General features: G+C 37.6%; 1 protein-coding gene and 1 long non-coding RNA gene across 5 annotated transcripts in view; one reads left to right on the top strand and one right to left on the bottom strand.

Annotated features, from left to right (window-relative positions):
* Positions 1 to 18,247, bottom strand: part of taf6 (TAF6 RNA polymerase II, TATA box binding protein (TBP)-associated factor) — a 155,974-nt gene that overhangs the window by 22,171 nt on the left and 115,556 nt on the right. For all 4 annotated transcript variants that reach the window (XM_087251755.1, XM_087251754.1, XM_087251756.1 and 1 more), the window contains 3 exon segments: positions 11,890 to 12,009; positions 6,594 to 6,709; positions 5,212 to 5,289 (listed from right to left, as the gene is read on the bottom strand). In XM_087251755.1, the coding sequence (XP_087107881.1) occupies positions 5,212 to 5,289; positions 6,594 to 6,709; positions 11,890 to 12,009 (314 nt within the window).
* Positions 1 to 18,247, top strand: part of LOC147844405 (uncharacterized) — an 83,969-nt gene that overhangs the window by 28,924 nt on the left and 36,798 nt on the right. The window contains exon 2 of the long non-coding RNA XR_015491835.1: positions 5,630 to 5,715. This is a non-coding gene — a long non-coding RNA (uncharacterized LOC147844405). The remainder of the gene's footprint in view (positions 1 to 5,629; positions 5,716 to 18,247) is intronic.

Genomic DNA, 18,247 nt, shown 5'->3' with positions numbered 1-18,247 from the left:
AAAAGCCAAGAAAAGTACACTAGTTCCTAATGTATTGTATAAAAAAAAATTAACACTGAAATCTCACAGCTGCTGGTAGTCCATGTACAAACTGGGGAACACATAAAATCCTACATTTTGAAAACAAACATACATGTGAAGTTAATAAAGATATATTGGCCATTTCAAATAAACATATTTAAAGTTAAGTAAACAAACAAACCATCTTAATTATCTCGGTGATGAAAAAATGCGAGACTGTAGTCCAAGGCTATTCAATTGGCAGCCTAGGAGGCAATTTGTTCTGTCCGGGATGTCTGTGCTGTCCGGCAATTTGTGCGCCTCTGTCCGGGCGCACGCAGTAGAAAACATCTCAAGGTGAGAGTTGTGCATGCCTTTCAGTGCAATGTCAGGCACCCCCTAACTTTAGATATTTACTACCGGGGAGGAGTTTCCTTATCTCAACTCATGAATTTCGAGGCACACACAGTCAATTCTAAGAGATATAAAACACACATAAATTTCTTTAAATGCAAAACCGAGAAAACCGCAATTCAACAGCTGCGTGTTGAACCATGGAGGTTGTACCGAACAATTCAATATTATATTGAGAACCAAGGCTTCCCTTATATATTTATATGCAATTTCACAAATACATTACAGACAGGTTTTGAGATCCATGGTCTGAAATGGTTTCTTGTTTTGCCAAACTTTGCCTAACTCACATACATAAAAATTATGTATGTGAGAAAAACACTGAAATATAGCATTTAACAAATCGTTTTAATGCAATTTTATTTTAAAACAAAGCATAATTCTATTCTTAACAACAGTTTCATTTATTATGACAATGCTATACACTGTATGTTTTCAAATGGTTAAAGTAAAAAAAAAAAAAAAAAGTAAAAAAACAAACAAAAGACATCCATGATGGGTCAAATCTGCTTCTTTTACAATAGCCTATGTAAAATAGCCTGATGACATCATTAAATTAATAAAATATACAGCAAATGAAAAAGTAAATGACAGAAAAATGAAAAAACAGACAATATCTCTAAAAATTACAATAATTACAAGATTAAACCATGTAAATTATTTAAATAAGGCAAATGCTTTAATAATGATTACACCATTACTAATGGTGTGTACATTTTGCAGCCAGTTTGGAGCAGTCACTCCGAGTATATAGTAGTTTTCATTTAGATTCAAGAATGAATTATTGAATGAACTATTGATTGTTTCTCTTGCGAAAAATAGGCTTAAATAAAAAGATAATGCAAAAATGCATATGATTAACCTAAAAGGCACGTCTCTGTGGGTCTGCAGTGCAGGGGTGCTGACAGTTCACGTGCGCACAGATCGAAACGTGTAACGAGAGAGGATTTTCCACTACATTGATCGCGGATGTTTAGTTGTATTAGGCAGAAACAAAACAGTGAGCCCAAGGAAAGTCTAGGGGCTCTATTTTGACGGTCCATGCGCAGAGTGCAAAACGCAGGGCGCAAACGCTTTCAGGGCGTGTCAGAACGCATTTTTGCTAATTTAAGGATGGGAAAATCTGCTTTGTGCCGTGGCGCACGGTCTAAAAGGGTTGAGCTTATTTTCTTAATGAGTTATAGGTGTGTTTTGAAAATAAACGAATTAGAGTCTTATCTCCCATTCCCTTTAAGAGCCAGTTGCGTCGCGCCAAGAGCGCATTCGCTATTTACAGGATGCAAAGTAAGTCTAAGTGGAAAAAAATGAGAATTTCACTAGCAAACAGTTAACAGTTTTTTTTAACAGAAAACTGTTAAACAGAGCATCTACTGCGTGAGAATGAGAGATAATGGAACTACTTTCACATTCGCTCTTGGATAGGGAAACCTTTACGCACAGACATCAATTAGTCTATAAATAACTAATTTTGTTTGTTAAGTGCAATTATTCATTTCAAAACTATTTCTAAATTCAGTTGTAATTTCCAGCAAACGAATAAATGAACAACAATAACAAAGTGTGCTCAAAAACCTGAGTTATATCCTCAAACACATGCTGTGCCCCATATGGTCTAAAACCTGACAGGTGGGCAAATCTAAGCTTGTTTTTAATAAAACAAATATAAATCTGGATATAATAAATAATACTGCTAATAATAATAACATTATACAAAAGCAAACTGTTATGAATGAACTGAAAAAGCCTCCCGAGATGAAAAAGACATAAAAGTCTATTCTTATTATATCCTATATATATCCTTAATATTTAAAATTTTTCATATGTAAAGATTTTTGCCTATTACTCTCTTGTGCTTATTAAGCAGTGCGTAAGTGAGGCGCAACTCTGCGCTGGAGTTTAGACCGGGTTTGTTTTGGTCTAATGAAAAATCTACGCGCCAGCAGTGTGCACATATGAGTGCTAATGCATTTGCTATTTAAACAGCGTAGCGCAACGCCTCAAAACGACTCTTGCGCCAAGCTGAAACTAGCAAAAGACTATTGCGCCGCGCCTTGCGCCACATTGTGCCGAGTGTATGATAGGGCCCTATGTATGGGAAGCACTGAGATAAACTATTCAAAAAGTTTAAAACTCAATTAGCCAAGATGAAGAGGCTTTTGCCACCGCATTTTCTGATGGCCGGATAGCAACTGAATCGTTCTAATCAATTTAATGAATCCTTTTGAATACTTTTTAACTTGCCTTGCACTTCCTCTGTCATGGAAAAAAAGATCCACTTACTTAAAAAATCATCAACTCGAGTCAGGAATCAGTTGCAGTGCTTTATTTGGAACAGTACAGAGAACCTTTCGAACCGATCTGAGAACTGATGAGGTGTTAATACTGCTCATGCGTGACTTAGAACTTTTGGTTTTGTTTTGTTTTCAAATGCATCCAGCAATATATATTTTAATTGTTATGTATTTAACAAAAACAAGTAATTTCGAGTCATTTAACTCAAGTCCAAGTCAAGTCATGACAGTCAAGTCCAAGTCAAGTAGAGTCTTTTTTGGATATTTGTCAAGCAAGTCTCAAGTCCTAAATTTGTAACTCAAGTCTGACTCGAGTCAAGTCAAGACTCGAGTCCCCCATCTCTGATACTAACATCAATGTACTAGTAGTGTACTTCAAATGTTGTTCCAGAAGCCCATAAAGATATACTGCAGTCACAAAAGCTGCACACTTTGTGGATAAAAAAAGATATAAAAATTAATGTTTACTTTTAGCTTTACACTTGTACAGTTCAAATAATTGTTCAGTTTTTACTGCTGTCATTAAAAGAAACAAATTATCACCATGACTCCTTGTGTCGGTGTCAGTCTGAACAGCCATGCCACGCCACACCCCCAATCCCCAATCCTAAATCCCCCCTCATCCCCATTGTCTCAGTCATTCAAAACTGGCTCGAGGACTGCAATACAGATAATAGAGAGCCAAATGATTTGACTATATTCAATAATACTTTGTGTGCAGATGTTTTGGGGACCCTTTACCAAATTTGGTAAATGATTATATCACCTAACAATGGTGCATTACAAGCCTTTCAACAGGAAAACTCTTTTTTTATGACTCCCTGGTCATGTGGGACATCCTGTCAGATGCACACTTTTAAAGAGACAAAGGATCTCTGTCTTTCATTCATATGCGTTAATTTCAATCACTTGAAGTGTTACAATTAAGGCAACTGTATCTTTGAATAATATGCCATAGTTTTCCTCATATACTATTGCAACCATTGTAACTAACCAAGTTAAACAATGTGTTTTTAACTGTCCTAGCAGATGAAACCCTCTGTATGTGTCTAAAAATGTATGATGTCTGGTACTAAACTAAAGCTGTTGACATTTGCAATACATTGGTGTAAATGAAAAACTAGTAGAACAAACAGTATTCATTTTGTACAATTTGATGTAAGATAGTTACGAACTTACAAAAGATTTCACCACTGAAGTTAACAAGCAGTCTGTTAATAACTGATCATGAGTACAATGGTATGGGGCATGGACCCGCCCTCAATGGAATGACCCGCTCTCATGGAAGACAGTGCCGTGGGGATAGACCAAACCAGATCACTTTAAAACTTATTGCAACAGTAAAACTTTGTTTTTTGCATCAGCTTGCTTGCACCAGGTGTTGCTCTATGCCACATTTCGCCTTGCTCGGACACCGCACTGCCATGCAATTAGGTCACCAAGAATTTTCCATGCAACCTCCTAAACTTTCGGGACTGCCAAAGCCACAAGAACTTCTGCAAACCGACTCTCAGGTAACCCAGGACAACCTCCACCCACGAGTGAATCCCAAGGACATCACCAACCAATCAGCAGCATCATGTTTCTTCGAATCCTGCCCGGTGACAGAAACTCAAGATTTCAGCAAAGCACAAATGTCGTCTCTTGCTGATTTGGTGCAAATTGATCTTAAGCAGTTAAAGATAATCCAAATCCCCTTTTTTGGTTTCTCAGATGTGATTCTAAGATCTAGTAATAAGTACAAGAAGTAATTTGGGACGGTTGTCAACTCATTTTGCATCGTCTAAACTGCCTCTGTGTGTATGTGTGTGTGCGCGCTTCTTTGTTGTTTGCTTATTATGTAGTTAGTCTCATGTATCGTAGTGTAGCTCAATAAATATTTGCTCCATTTTGTAAGAACTGTGTTTGTGTTTAAGTGCTTCTAAGTCATAGCCTCGAGCTGTAGATTTTGTTACCTTGCTAAAATTTTACGTAATACTGTGTTATGTTAATATCATTGGCCACGGAAATAATATAAACACGACTGGTAAAATTCAATGTCTTCTATTTGCTAGAGAAATGGTAGGTAAAGTGTAAGGCATTTAATCTGACTCAGTCTTACTCAATTGAGTCGAATCTTCAAGATCTGATTCCTTGAAATAAGCTAATACATCCCTGATCAATCTTTTAACGTAGGTTGATCCCCTACAGGGCTCTGGATACTTTCTTTGCCCACTACACAAACGCAAGCACGCACTCACACACACTCACACACACTCACTCACACACACGCACGCACGCACGCACGCACGCACGCACGCACGCACGCACGCACGCACGCACGCACGCACGCACGCACGCACGCACGCACGCACGCACACACGCACACACGCACACACACACACACACACACACACACACACACACACGAATCTTTATGTATCTGGAAAAGTATTGTACTGGTTGTATTCATTTTACACTGGTTAAAAAACATTTGTTGCAGATAAGTAGCTATGAATGTACTTACACCCTCCGAGATGAAGGTACTGAACCTTGGCAGCATTTGGTACAGCCCTGGGTCGGTGGCTATGCTCTGCAGTGCCTCCTGGTAGAGTAATCACATTGACGTATATATAAATGAAATTGAATCATGGCCTACATGCATAAACAAGTGGTAAAAATATCAGAAACATCTTTAATGCAACAAATTGCAATTAAACATTTTATTTTGGGATCGGGAACAAAAATCTGAACCAAAATTTTAAATGCTATAGGTCAGAAAACTGCCCATGAGGCTATCAGCTCACAAAATTACAATGTGTTTCACTATTTTCTGAATGCAATGAGACTCTCTGTCTTTAATTGATTCTGAGCTTAGTTTTTTTTTCCAGTATATGGCTTTGTATGTTTGCAATGTAACCCAATCTCTTGCTCTGTTCATACAGGAACCGGACAGCCCTTAAGAGAGGGACTCGGACCCCATACTCCTAGAGCACCCCCCACAGAATGCCACAGAGAACACAGACTTGAGGTACGTAGGGTGCATGTCATCCACCCCAGCTGCTTTGCCATTGTGGAGCTTGGAAACTAACCTCAGTGACTTTAGCTTGGGTGAGTCAACCCCTGAATTCCCAGTCTTTGCTTCCTCAATGGAAGACATGTAAGTCGGATTGAGGAGATCCTCAAGGTATTTCATCCACCGTCCATCCCCAGTCGAGGTCAACAGCTCGCCATTTCTGCTGTAAACAGGGTTGGTGTGGAACTGCGCCCCCCTTCTAAGACGTAGAACAGTTTGCCAGAATCTTTTTGGCTGACCAGTGGTTTTCCTTCATGCTCAACAATTCCGAACTATTCCTAAGTTTTTGCCCAAGTTTCAATTCACATCATTATTTAAAATTGGGGTTGTATGTAATGAACAGTTTTCTTGACAACATTAATTAAGTCAAAGTTGTTAAGAATGACTACATCTAACATGCTAAGATCCCAGTGGCTTATCTCTTTTAAATATCTCACAGACGTTTGTACAACACCTAGTACTTTTTTCAGCAACCAAGCTGTACAGTTATCAAAGTGTCTTGTAATAGCCCATTAGCACTGAGTGTACAGTTCGGTATACTATGGTATGGTACGGTCTTTTTTTCAATTTCCACTGTCAAAGGTACAAAAAAAGCAAACCGTTATGTACCACTTTTTTGGTACCCTTTACAGTGGTTTTAGGTTAAACTACGATCAGAATCAATTTCAGAAAGAATTGTAATGAATGTATAATTCTATACATGATATGGAGTATGCCCTTTAATGACATTTAATGATATATATAGTTTAATAGGCAGCAAATGTTTTCAATTTAATCACAATTACCAGTAAAAAACTTGTTGAGGACATGTAAAAATACAAATAAGCACAAACCGCTCTTTTGGCTTCACAGGATCCCACACAGGCTTCAGTAATTTCTTTATAGTACAACTGCTGCTCCACAGAGAGCTCATGTGTGCTACGTGGTTTCATCCGCATCTTTTCCTTTCCTGAAATGCCAAAGAAAAAATGTGAATAAGGTTGTAAAGTCAGCAGAGTAAAATCCACTAAAACACATAAGTGGTTTTCTTTGGTGAAGTTTTGTTCCTCAGAGAGATGGGAGTAAGTCACACATGTGCAAGTCATATATATATAACTCCAATAAAAAATGCTTTAATTGGTAATATATATTGCTAAGAATGAACTCTAAAGACAATTTTAAACCTTTAGATTCAAGATTTTATATATATATATATATATATATATATATATATATATATATATATATATATATGACATTTCACACATACATTACAGAGATTTTTTTTTTCTTGTTTTGCCTAACTTAATGCTTCTTTTTTAAATATGTATTGGCAGAAAAAATTATGTAAGTGAGAAAAAGAAACTGGAATTTAGCATTTAACTAAATGTTTTAATGAAATCTTTTTTCATTTTATGATTAAAGTTAACCCCTAACATGTCAAAAGCTTAACTTAAACACCATTTACCCACATCACATAAATAGTTAACTATATGTGACAAACAAAACATAATTTCAGTTTTAACAACAATTTCATTTATTATGACAATGCTATACACTGTATGTTTTCAATGGGTTAAAGTAAAAAAAAAACGGTTAAAAAAAAGACATCCACTTTCTCTTACTTTTATGCTATTCAGGAGCCATGTGCACAAACTGACGGGTCAAATCTGCTTCTCTCTCTCTTTCAAGTTCAAAGCAAACTTGAATGCCAAAGCATTTTAGATATGTATATAAAATAGCCTATGTAAAATAGTCTGATGACATTATCAAATTAATAAAATATACAGCAAATGAAAATTAAATGACAGAAAAAAAAACAGACAATATCTCTAAAAACTACAATTGTAGGACTTTCCAGTATGTGTCACTATTTTTTATAATATGTATATTATTAGTAATAGATGCTATTATGTTTCAGAGTATTTGAAGAACAAACATAGGTATGTTTATTTGCCATGTACGTTTAAATACAGGCACATTTATGTTGTATTTTCATAAATACCATAGTCCGGATAGATTAAGGAGATGGGTATTACCGTTTCTAGCCAATAGGTTGTGTCTGTGTATAAATTAAGATGCAAGTTTCATTTTCATTCTCTCTGTCAGTTATTGTTCGGGGCCGGTACGCTTGCGGTTTATATCCAAGCTAGCTGCTAGCTACTAGTTACTAGCTCCTAACAACTGTTATTAAACAAGGAAGGACGTCGAAGTTTGACAGACAAGTGTAACGTCAGTACGGCTGTGTACTTAGTGGATGTACATTGTGTATGTGTGCGCAATAAAAGTTCAGCAGTGGCTCGAGTTGTATCCATTGTGCTTGCCCTGAAACCCTTTTTAGGGAGTTTATTGAGGTAAAGTGAGTAACCTGATAAAAAAACTGGACAGTTATAAACCGCCAACAGAGCCGTGCTAGAGGTTCACAGACGCAGAGCAGAGGAAAATCGGATGTCATCGGGATCGGAGATCCATTTTCTGAGGAGAAAACAAGCCAAAGGCCAACAAGGCCGTTAAAGGACTAAACAGTTTATACAACCATGAGTAAAACTGCGTAGATAATAACTGCTGCGGGGCTAATAAAGCAAATTTTACCTGCGACAGTTGAACAAATCTTTTGAGTCAGTTATTCTGAGTGAGTCTGAGTCGACTCTTCTGAGCGAGTCTTTTGAATCGGTACTTCTGAATGAATCTTTTGCTAAAACTGTGATTTAAGTGATTCTGAGCACCAGGATTAATAACAAAAGGGAGCAAAATGTCAGATGACAAACCAGATCTGGAGAGTTTAAAGCAAAAACGCTCAAATGCACAACGAACCCTACAACTAGGGTAAACCGCCTCTAAGTTATGTGAAGTTGAACTGTCTGAAGAGTTAGTAAAATTAAGGGATGATTATGACAAGCTTCTTGATGCCAGTAATGAGTATGTTGATGCACAAAGCCAGAGACCCTACAAGTGAAGACAGTGAATTGCGGGACGCTTTGGTGAAAAGAGATGCCAATGAGCAAAACTTCCTTGAAACTGAGAGCAAGATCATGGAATTACTGTGGGCTAAGTATGCAGAGCCAGACATAGACGCTCTTGTGGCACAGTTCAAGTCCGCTTTTGATCGAGCTGAGGCTCTTGGCACAAGTGAATTGCCATGGACACAGCAAAAGGTCGAGAGTAGTAAACTAGATAGAAAGCTCAGTAAACTCAAGGAGGCTGTGTATGCTTGGAGGGATTATCGGCCACATGGAAGAAATAAATGGTCACTTTTTTATCATTGAGAGAGGATAAAGAGCAACTGATGGACGGCTGGGCATACGGACATGAGGATGCCGTCATGAGGAAGAATGATGCAGAAATAAAAGTTGATGATGAGGAGGCAGAGGCTGTTGATGAGGAAGGCGATGACACAGTCAGTTGGCATGTTTCAATGGAAAGCGATAGCCCTACAGCTGCAGGTAGCGTCACCTATACCCAGCCAGCAACACATGTTATTGCTACCTCTTCTATAAACGATCAGTCTGCTGGTGTTAGTTTTACTTTACCTCAAACTCCAGCCCACATGCCACAACTGTTGAGAGATCAGGCTGCTCCACCTGTTGATCTTAAAATGGGGCAATGTAATAATGTGCCATATAGTAGCCCTGGTTTTTATGCCAGTGGTGAAAACAGCTTTCAGTGGGCTAGACCAAAAATAAGGCTCACACCGATAAGCTTACTAAAATTCTCCAGGGACAGGAGAGGTTATTGGCGTTGGAAGGCTGAATGGGAAAGTATTCAGATGCAAGCAGAACCTACAGGTTCGAGGGAATGCAAGAAACTTCACTTACTGGACAGTATTAGTGAGCCTGTAAAAAGTGAACTCAGGCTGGTGCACTGCAGGGATGCAAATGATATCTTCAGAGAATTGGAGGACAGTTATGGCGATAAAGCACAAACAGCTGAAGAGATTGTGTTGGAGCTCCAATCATGGCCTGCTGTAAAGAATCATCAGCCATGAGAAACATTGGAGCTGATTTTAGCAGTGGAGAGGGCAGTCGTTGACCTCACAGACCTGGGGTGTGAAGACGCAGTGCGAAATCAACTGTTGATTTGGTCCTTGGAGGTAAGCTCCCTGATGTTATGAAAAGAGAGTGGCTCATGTGTGTGAAAAACCTTGCGAGCAACGTCCATTCCGGAAACCGTTTCAACAGGCTTTTGATGTTCCTAGAAGACCAAAAGTCGTTGCTTGTAAGGCTGGAGCAGTTGTTACCCAGCAAACAATGGCGTTCTAATGCTCCTGAAAAGTCAAACCACCGGGTAAAACCAGGTGATAGATGGAGAGAGACAACAAAGTCGTTCACTAAGACTTCAGCGAGTGAAATTAAAAGGGACTCCAAGCAAATACCCTATGCCTTGTGTGGTGATGGAAATCACGGAGGCAAACTGTTTCGTTGTAAAACTTTCAGAAAAGCCAATCTATTAGAGAAGAAGTCTCAAGTAAAAAGGATTAAAAGCATGCATCAAGTGCTTGGATGTTCAGGCTGAGAGACCCGGACTGAATGGTGAACCGATCTCACTTGTTGTGTGTGGTGTTGGTACGATGAAGGTGAAAGTTGATACAAGGAGGTATCTCGTAAAAATAAAAGTGTGGACCTCTCGTGGTACCCTGAAACTCCACAAGATGTATCCATCGTACTTGCCTTGAAACCCTTCCAGTGGGGAGTTTATTGAGGTAAAGTGAGTAACCTGATAAAAAACTGGACAACAATAATGACACGATTAATGTGTGTAGATTATTTAAATAAGGCAAATGCTTTGATTAACAATTACTAATGGTGTATGTATATTTTGCAGCCAGTTTAGAACAGTCATTCCGAGTATATAGTAGTATTAGATATAGTCGTTTAGATTCAAGAAAGACTTATTGAATGTTTCTCTGGTGGCAGTCAGCTGCAAAGCCAAGCAGAAAATAGGCTTAAATAAAAAGATAATGCAAAAACGCATATGATTAATGAACAATAGCTTTAGTAAGCAAAAGCCGAATCCCGAACATTTTAAAACCCAGCCTGAGGATTTTTAAGACCCTAAAAGATACGTCTCTGTGGGTCTGCAGTGCAGAGGTCCTGACAGTTCACGAGTGCACAGATCGAAATGTGTAACGAGAGAGGATTTTCCACTACATCGATCGCGGTTGTTTGGTTATATTAGGCCGACACAATTTAGTGCGCCCAAGTAAAGTCTATGTGTGGGAAGCACTGAGTTAAACTATTCAAAAAGTATAAAACTTAATTAGCCAAGACGAAGAGCCTTCTGCCACCGCATTATCTGACGGCCGGACAGCAACTGAATCGTTCTAATCAATCTAATGAATCGTTTAAAGTGGTTCTTCTTAATGAACCGATTGATCCACTTCAGCAAATCCAACTGATTCTTTTTAAATGGTTTGCATTTCCAATAAAGCTAATCCACAAATTACTTAAAGTAACTTACTTTTTAACTTGCCTTGCACTTCCTCTGTCATGAAAAAAATACTATATACCAAGTTATCCACTTAAAAAAATCATCAACAGTACAGAGAACCTATCTTTCGAACCGATCTGACTTAAAAAATCATCAACAGTACAGAGAACCTATCTTTCGAACCAATCTGAAAACTGATGAGGTGTTAATACTGCACGTGCGTGACTTAGAACTTTCGGTGTTGTTTTGTTTTCAAATGCATAAAGCATAATATATTACAAACGGTAATGTATTTAACAAAAACAAGTTATTTTGAGTCATTTAACTTAAGTCCAAGTCAAGTCTCAAGTCATGACAGTCAAGTAGAGACTTTTTTGGATATTTGTCAAGCAAGTCTCAAGTCCTAAATTTTGTGACTTAAGTCTGACTCCAGTCAAGTCATGTGACTCGAGTCCCCCATCTCTGGTTCCTCACCACTGACTTTCTGTATTTGGGACTTGTGGAGCTCTGCATCGTTGAATTTGCTCTTCAGTGTTTGGACTTTCAGCAGTAAAAATTAAACCACATAGAAATGAACTAAACTGAACTTCAACTCTGAAAACTGTTTGAAGAAAGTTTCAATTTACTTGAACTCCTATGTTAAGCTGCTTTGACAATCTACATTGTTAAAGCTCAATAAAAAAATAAGGATGAATTGAATTCTTTACTAAACTAATTTCTGACCTTTGACTTCAGCAGAAACTGCACTCTGACCCTTGGCTTGAATAAAGCCTTCGTCTTCCTGTCCAGGTTTGACAGCTTTAAGCGGCTCAGTAGACTCTGCCTTCTGCTGCTCTTTAGAAGCTGAAAAAAGAAGAGAAAGGGTAGGTAAATCACATTTTCTTTTTTTTTTTTACTCAACATAAGAACTTTTTTTTTACTCAACATAAGAACTTGGTGTTGTTTGAAAATCAAAGTAAATTAAACAAACATAAAAAAATTGAAATTCAAATAGTATTTTACAGTGCTTCAGTTTACAGTGCTCTGTTTCTGTCATTGCTGACATTGAAGGTAGGGAAAAGTTATGTGCCCCACTTGTCACCCAAATAAAGCGCTAATAATTTAGGGCTTCAAGTTTAACTGTAAAAATTTATTGAAATATCATTTTTTTTTGTGGTCAGCATGGTGGCGCAGTGGGTAGCAAAATCGTCTCACAGCAAGAAGTTCGATTGTCAGTTGCCACTTCTGTGTGGAGTATGTGTAGAGTATGTGTGTTAAAGAGTGTGTATAGCTGTTTCCCAGTGATGGGTTGCAGCTGAAAGGGCATTAGCTGCTTAAAACATATGCTGGATAAGTTGACGGTTCATTCTGCTGTGGTGACCCCAGATTAATAAGGAACTTAGCCGAAAAAAATGAATGAATGAAGAAATGAATCACAATTTTGTTAACAAGATCTGCTGTCTGTCTTGGCTTTGCCCTGTTTCATGATTTTTCTTGGTAGTAATTTGCATTACTAAGTTTGCATTAATTAATAGTGAAAATATCTGATATTGTGGCTTTTCTTTAAAATGTAATAATTCTGATTATTTGAAATAATACATTGAAATACAAGGTAATAATTAAAACTGAAACAGTCAAGTAAAAACAACAACACACACACAAACAAACACACACACACACACACACACACACACACACACACACACACACACACACACACACACACACACTTAATATTCTAATATAGCACAAATTTTTTTTATTGCAAGTCATGTGCTTCTGCCTCTAGAAATCTTATATATGGCAATATATAAATCACATATTTAAAATACAATATAATACATTTATTTCAAAAGTGGGCAATTATTTATATAAATGACAATGGCTATGCCACGAACAGTGTGATGACTGAGCAGTTTTTTTTCAGGTACTCCAACCTGCAATAGTTCTGTTCCATTCAAGAGGAACAAAGTCTTGCGGGGGCTTTACAATGTAATAATTATGATGAATTAAAGTATGGTAAATAGGAAATTCAGTCAATCGCTCCTTCCCTATTAACATATAAACATTAAAGCCTAGTTTATACTTCTGCGTCAAGTGACCAGCCTAACCCACGGCACATGCAACGCGCGTTGCTGTGCATTTATACTTCGTTGCGCTGTCTCTGTTGGTCTGCATTAACACTTCCGAAATGCTAGTTGGCAGTGAGGTGTTAATGTTTCTCTGTGTTAAGTTTCTTTGCAGGTGTTAAGTTTTTTTCTGAACGCTTCCTGAATGTGCAAGCGGCTGAAACTCGCTCATTTTGAGGCAGAAACCGGCAGACGTGGAACAACTTTAACTTTGAGGTAAACACAAAACAAAACTTTTCATCCGGTGCTCCTTCACGGGACTTCACACTTGTAAAAATCGCTCCATCCGGCTCGTGCCGCTCTCAGTCCTGCCCAGATTTGTCAGCGCTACCAAGCCGACCAATCATAGAGCTTGCACTACGTGTCATTGCGACGTGTAGTTAAATTTTTTGAGAGGTGCACGTCAGCGACGTCGACGGCAACGGCGAAGGGCTATGCGTCAACGCGTAGGCTGCACCATAGCATACGCATATGCTTGACGCAGAAGTATAAATCAGCTTTAAGGAATAACATGTACACCTGTTTTAACACAAAGCTCCCTGTGGTTCTGTTCCAAATGACTGTGGAGATTGGTTGTGTTTGACCACAGTTTTTAGCATGTTTGTTGTTACAATTGTGCAGAGATGCATAGTAACGAAGTAGAACTACTTCACTACTGTACTTAAGTACTAAAAGGCAGAATCTGTACTTTACTAGAGTATTGTTTTTTTCTCCTACTTCCACTTTTACTCAAGTACATATTTTTGATGAGTTTAATACTTTTACTCCGATAGATTTTTTATGTGCTGCATCGTTACTCGTTACTAGGGGTGTCAAAATGATTGATATCGGTTCAGTATGTAATAGATCATAACCGGTTATTATGTACTGATATCATTTATCTCCTGTGCGCGATGTCGCAATACTATGGTGAAGGACGGAGGCGAGTGAAGGCTGCACAGCACATGAGCCGCTATTTAACTATGCTGTAAAACTCCATCTCTGCCTTTCTCTCACTTTGGACATTTGATCCGCTGGCCTGTTTGTGAGGTAACTTTTCCTCTCCTCTTGGCTGTTAAAGTGATACTTGTGGATCCTGACATGAGCGTGCTTGATGTGCAAGTTTTCTCTACTGTATCTATTACAGATTACTTGAATTATGCACATATAGACTGTCACCACTGCTGTTCTTCCTGCCATTAGTGAACAGCGCTTTCCTTTCTAAAGCTGAACGCTGCCCTTTCTGTTGCGAAGGTGAAGACAATAACCAATCATAGAGGTGTAAGACCTCGCCTGTCAGCGCTCAAAAAGCAAGCGGGATAATATTTACTTAGTTTATTAGTTCACATATCTTACTGCTGTATTAAAGGATAAAATTGTATTACAAATAACCCAATAACTGTCAGACCAAGAAAAAACGATGATTTTTTATAGCATTTCTTAACTCCTGATGTCGTTAATAATCTCCTTAATGATTGTTAACATAATCAATGAATTTCTTTTCCAAAATATCCCATAATTTCTAAAATATCAGCCTCTACCAAATAGTTGAGATGTTGGGTTATGGCAAAAGTCCCAAAATTAAAAAATATACTATAAAAATCAGGAAATATGAATTGTAAGACTAATTTAATTAAAAACATAATCAAAATAAAAAATTTTTGAATACTAAATCATAGCCATAAGCCATAAAATACTAGTAATGTAAATATTTAATAATTTAGTTAGCTTGTTTAGTTTAGTTTTACAAGTGCTTCCAGAAGATGTACGTGTGTGTGTGTGTGTGTGTGTGTGTGTGTGTGAGAAAATGAGAGTGTATGTACAGTATGTGAGTGAACATGCTGAATTATCTCATCAGTGAAGTGATTTTCTGGTAAAAGTGCCTGACGATGTGAGTTCTTGTACCATAGAAACTATTGACATCCATCAAATATCTACAAAAACAAACAAACAATCAAATATTAATTGCTTACTATTGTGCTAATGCTGGTACACAAGTATTTGCCATTTAAGAGGTAATCATCTTTGAAAGTTGTGATTTCCACACATAAGTTTCAAAAATTCATTATATTTACTCCAAAAATATCCTAAAAGTGTCGAAAAATATATATACTTAAGAAATTATCTCAGTATATTCATGAATAAATCACAAGCTGTGTCATATTTATTCTGTGAATGATAAAAAGTTGATATTTCTCAGCAAACAGTCCATTCAGACTGCTGAAATGCATGATATGAAATCATTAGTTTTGCTTTTCTATCTTTACCATAAAGTGACAAATCAACCATTTGGTCGAGCTTGTTTTTGAAAAATTAATGCATAAGTTAAGTGACATAACTATGTAAAGTTAGAGGGCTCTTAGAGGGTAAGATGTCAAAAAATATGCTTTCCTTGCAAATTTTTAACTAAAACAGTTGAAATGGTCACATGATGTTAGGACTGATTTCCTTGTTTTTGATTTCAATGTAGAAGCAATGTTGTGACGAGTGCTTTTGATTGAGTAAGTGACAACTATTGGATTTTTTTTTGCCATAACATACATTCAACCAAGTGGTAGAGATGGCTCAATCAGATTTAGTTAAGTTAGGTACTCCTCTCAATAAGATATGTCAGTGAAAATATGGTCAACCATTTGGTAGAGCAGGCAGTTAAAGAAATAATATATAAATATTAATATATTTATAGATTTTAATAAATAAATTTCTTGTGTTGTGAAGAAAATATCTATGTATGGAAAGCATCGTCAATGCTTAGATATCGAATTGAACTGAATCGATGGCATGATAATCGTAACCGAACCAAATCGTGTAAATTCACACCCCTACACGCTAGACCTTTTTCTTGGCTGCTGCATGGAGGGCACCATAGCGACCAGCGTCTTCCGGTAGAATGTTTAGAACTTCCGTTTACAGCGTTTACAATCTGTAATTTGCAATCAGAAAATAGGTTTAAATAGCGTTTTAAGTGGATTACGGAGTGTTTTAGTGACGCACAACTTTGAAAGATGTGTGTTAAAGCTGTTATAATCTGTTAGATCTATGGTTCAAGTGCAAGAGAAAAACTTTATCATAAGCCCTGTTTATTTTCGTTTTGCTTAATCATGTGCCCCAAAAAAACATATTTAAAATAAACAAAACAATATGATGTCTTTTGACTTCTTTTCTTTAATAACTACTATACACAATACTAGTACTTTTACTTTCAGTACTTGAGTAGTAAATTTTGAAATAAACTACTTGCAATACTTTAGTACTTCCACTTAAGCATGGTGCTTAAAGAGCACTTCTACTTCTATTCAAGTCACTTTTTGATAGACACTTGACACTTTTTTGACACTTGTACTTTTACTAAAGTCTGTGTCTTTAGTATTTTATACATGTCTGCAATTGTGACACATCGTCTAGCTTAAAGGTGCCATATACTGCACTGGTTCTATAAGTTAATTGTTCTCTGTCACCTACATAGTAGGTATGTGGCTTAGGTAAGTTTAAAAAAATCTCCAGAAACAGTTTTACATGCTTATTTATTACTCAATAAAATAGCCCTAGAATCAGAGATTCATACTGACCATATTTGGATTTATTGTGAATATGTCAGCTTTCACTGACATAAAGACGCACACACACACACACACACACACACACACACACACACACACACACACACACACACACACACACACACACACACACACACACACACACACACACACACACACACACACACACACACACACACACACACACACACACACACACACACACACACACACACACACACACAGAAACTAGGTCAAAACTGAGTATAGCCTAAATCAACAAACAGAAAACAGCTAACTAAAGTTTAGAGGACTAGCTTATTTAATGCAAAATCAAAGATTAAAATCAACAACACAAACTTCCCCAAGCTTCCTCTCTCAACCATAAATAGGTGAAAAGATATACAAAATAAAACAAGGCACTCACTCTTTAGGCACAATTGGAAGTACACAAAATTATAAATAAAAATAAAGGCACAATAAAGTTAATTTGGCATTAAAGACTAATCCAACTACTGCAAAATCCAACTGATGCAAACACTTAAATTAAACAATTAAACACTTAAATTAAACAATATCACCACACAATACAACTACAAGTGAACAATATCACAAAAAACTAACCAATTGTTGCACTTAAGAGTTGGGGAGAAGTGTTCCTCAGCTCACTAGCTTCAAAAGCCAGTATGTAAAAGGGTGGTCCAGAATGTAATTTTAAGGCTTGGTTGTGTTTATAAGATGCAAAGCAATGTGTGGTCTGAAAGGCCCGCCCTTAAGTGACTCTGATTGGTCATCGTCATAATATGCTGCTATTCGCAGATCGGCTCCACGTCACGCCCGTAAAAGCACACGCTTTTCTGCGGTGTAAACAATCAGTCAACTTCCTGCCTGCTCTAAAATAAAATCTGACAAGTGTCTGTAACGTGTGAAAATGGGGTGCGGCTCCTTCAAGAGCGTTTGCGTGTGCGTCTATGTGTGTGTGTGGTGTGAATGTTGTCTGCATCTATGTGTGTGTGTGTGTGTGAATGTGTGAACTTTCTGAACAAGCGCATGTGCGTAGGACTTTCTTTTTCTCTGATGCTCGGATTAAGTTATTTTCTGTAATATATCGTGACTGAAGAATAAATCACAAGATGTGGGATGCAACCTGTGTGAGCCATGATTTATTATTTTGCTACTACCACGAGTCAGGTAAGCTAACCTGTATTTTTTTTTTAACTCTATGCGTTACATGACATCTTTCACGTGTATCCAGATTATGCAGGTGTAAGTAATATAAATCATCCACTTATCTTTTGCAATAGAGATCTGCGTGGGACTAAATTTTGAATACTGCTCCCGCCTGGTTTTAGCCCGAACCCGACCGCTCCCCCTTACATTCAGCATTTGTTGTTCTGCTGCCCGACCCACCCCGTTTTCTACCCGCCGCGCCCGATCCTGCTAAAGAGCGGGGGG

Source organism: Danio rerio, chromosome 5 (genome assembly GCF_052040795.2).
Source record: "Danio rerio strain M-AB ecotype USA chromosome 5, GRCz13ab, whole genome shotgun sequence".
NCBI lineage: Eukaryota > Metazoa > Chordata > Actinopteri > Cypriniformes > Danionidae > Danio > Danio rerio.
This window is presented reverse-complemented; position numbering and strand designations above follow the sequence as displayed.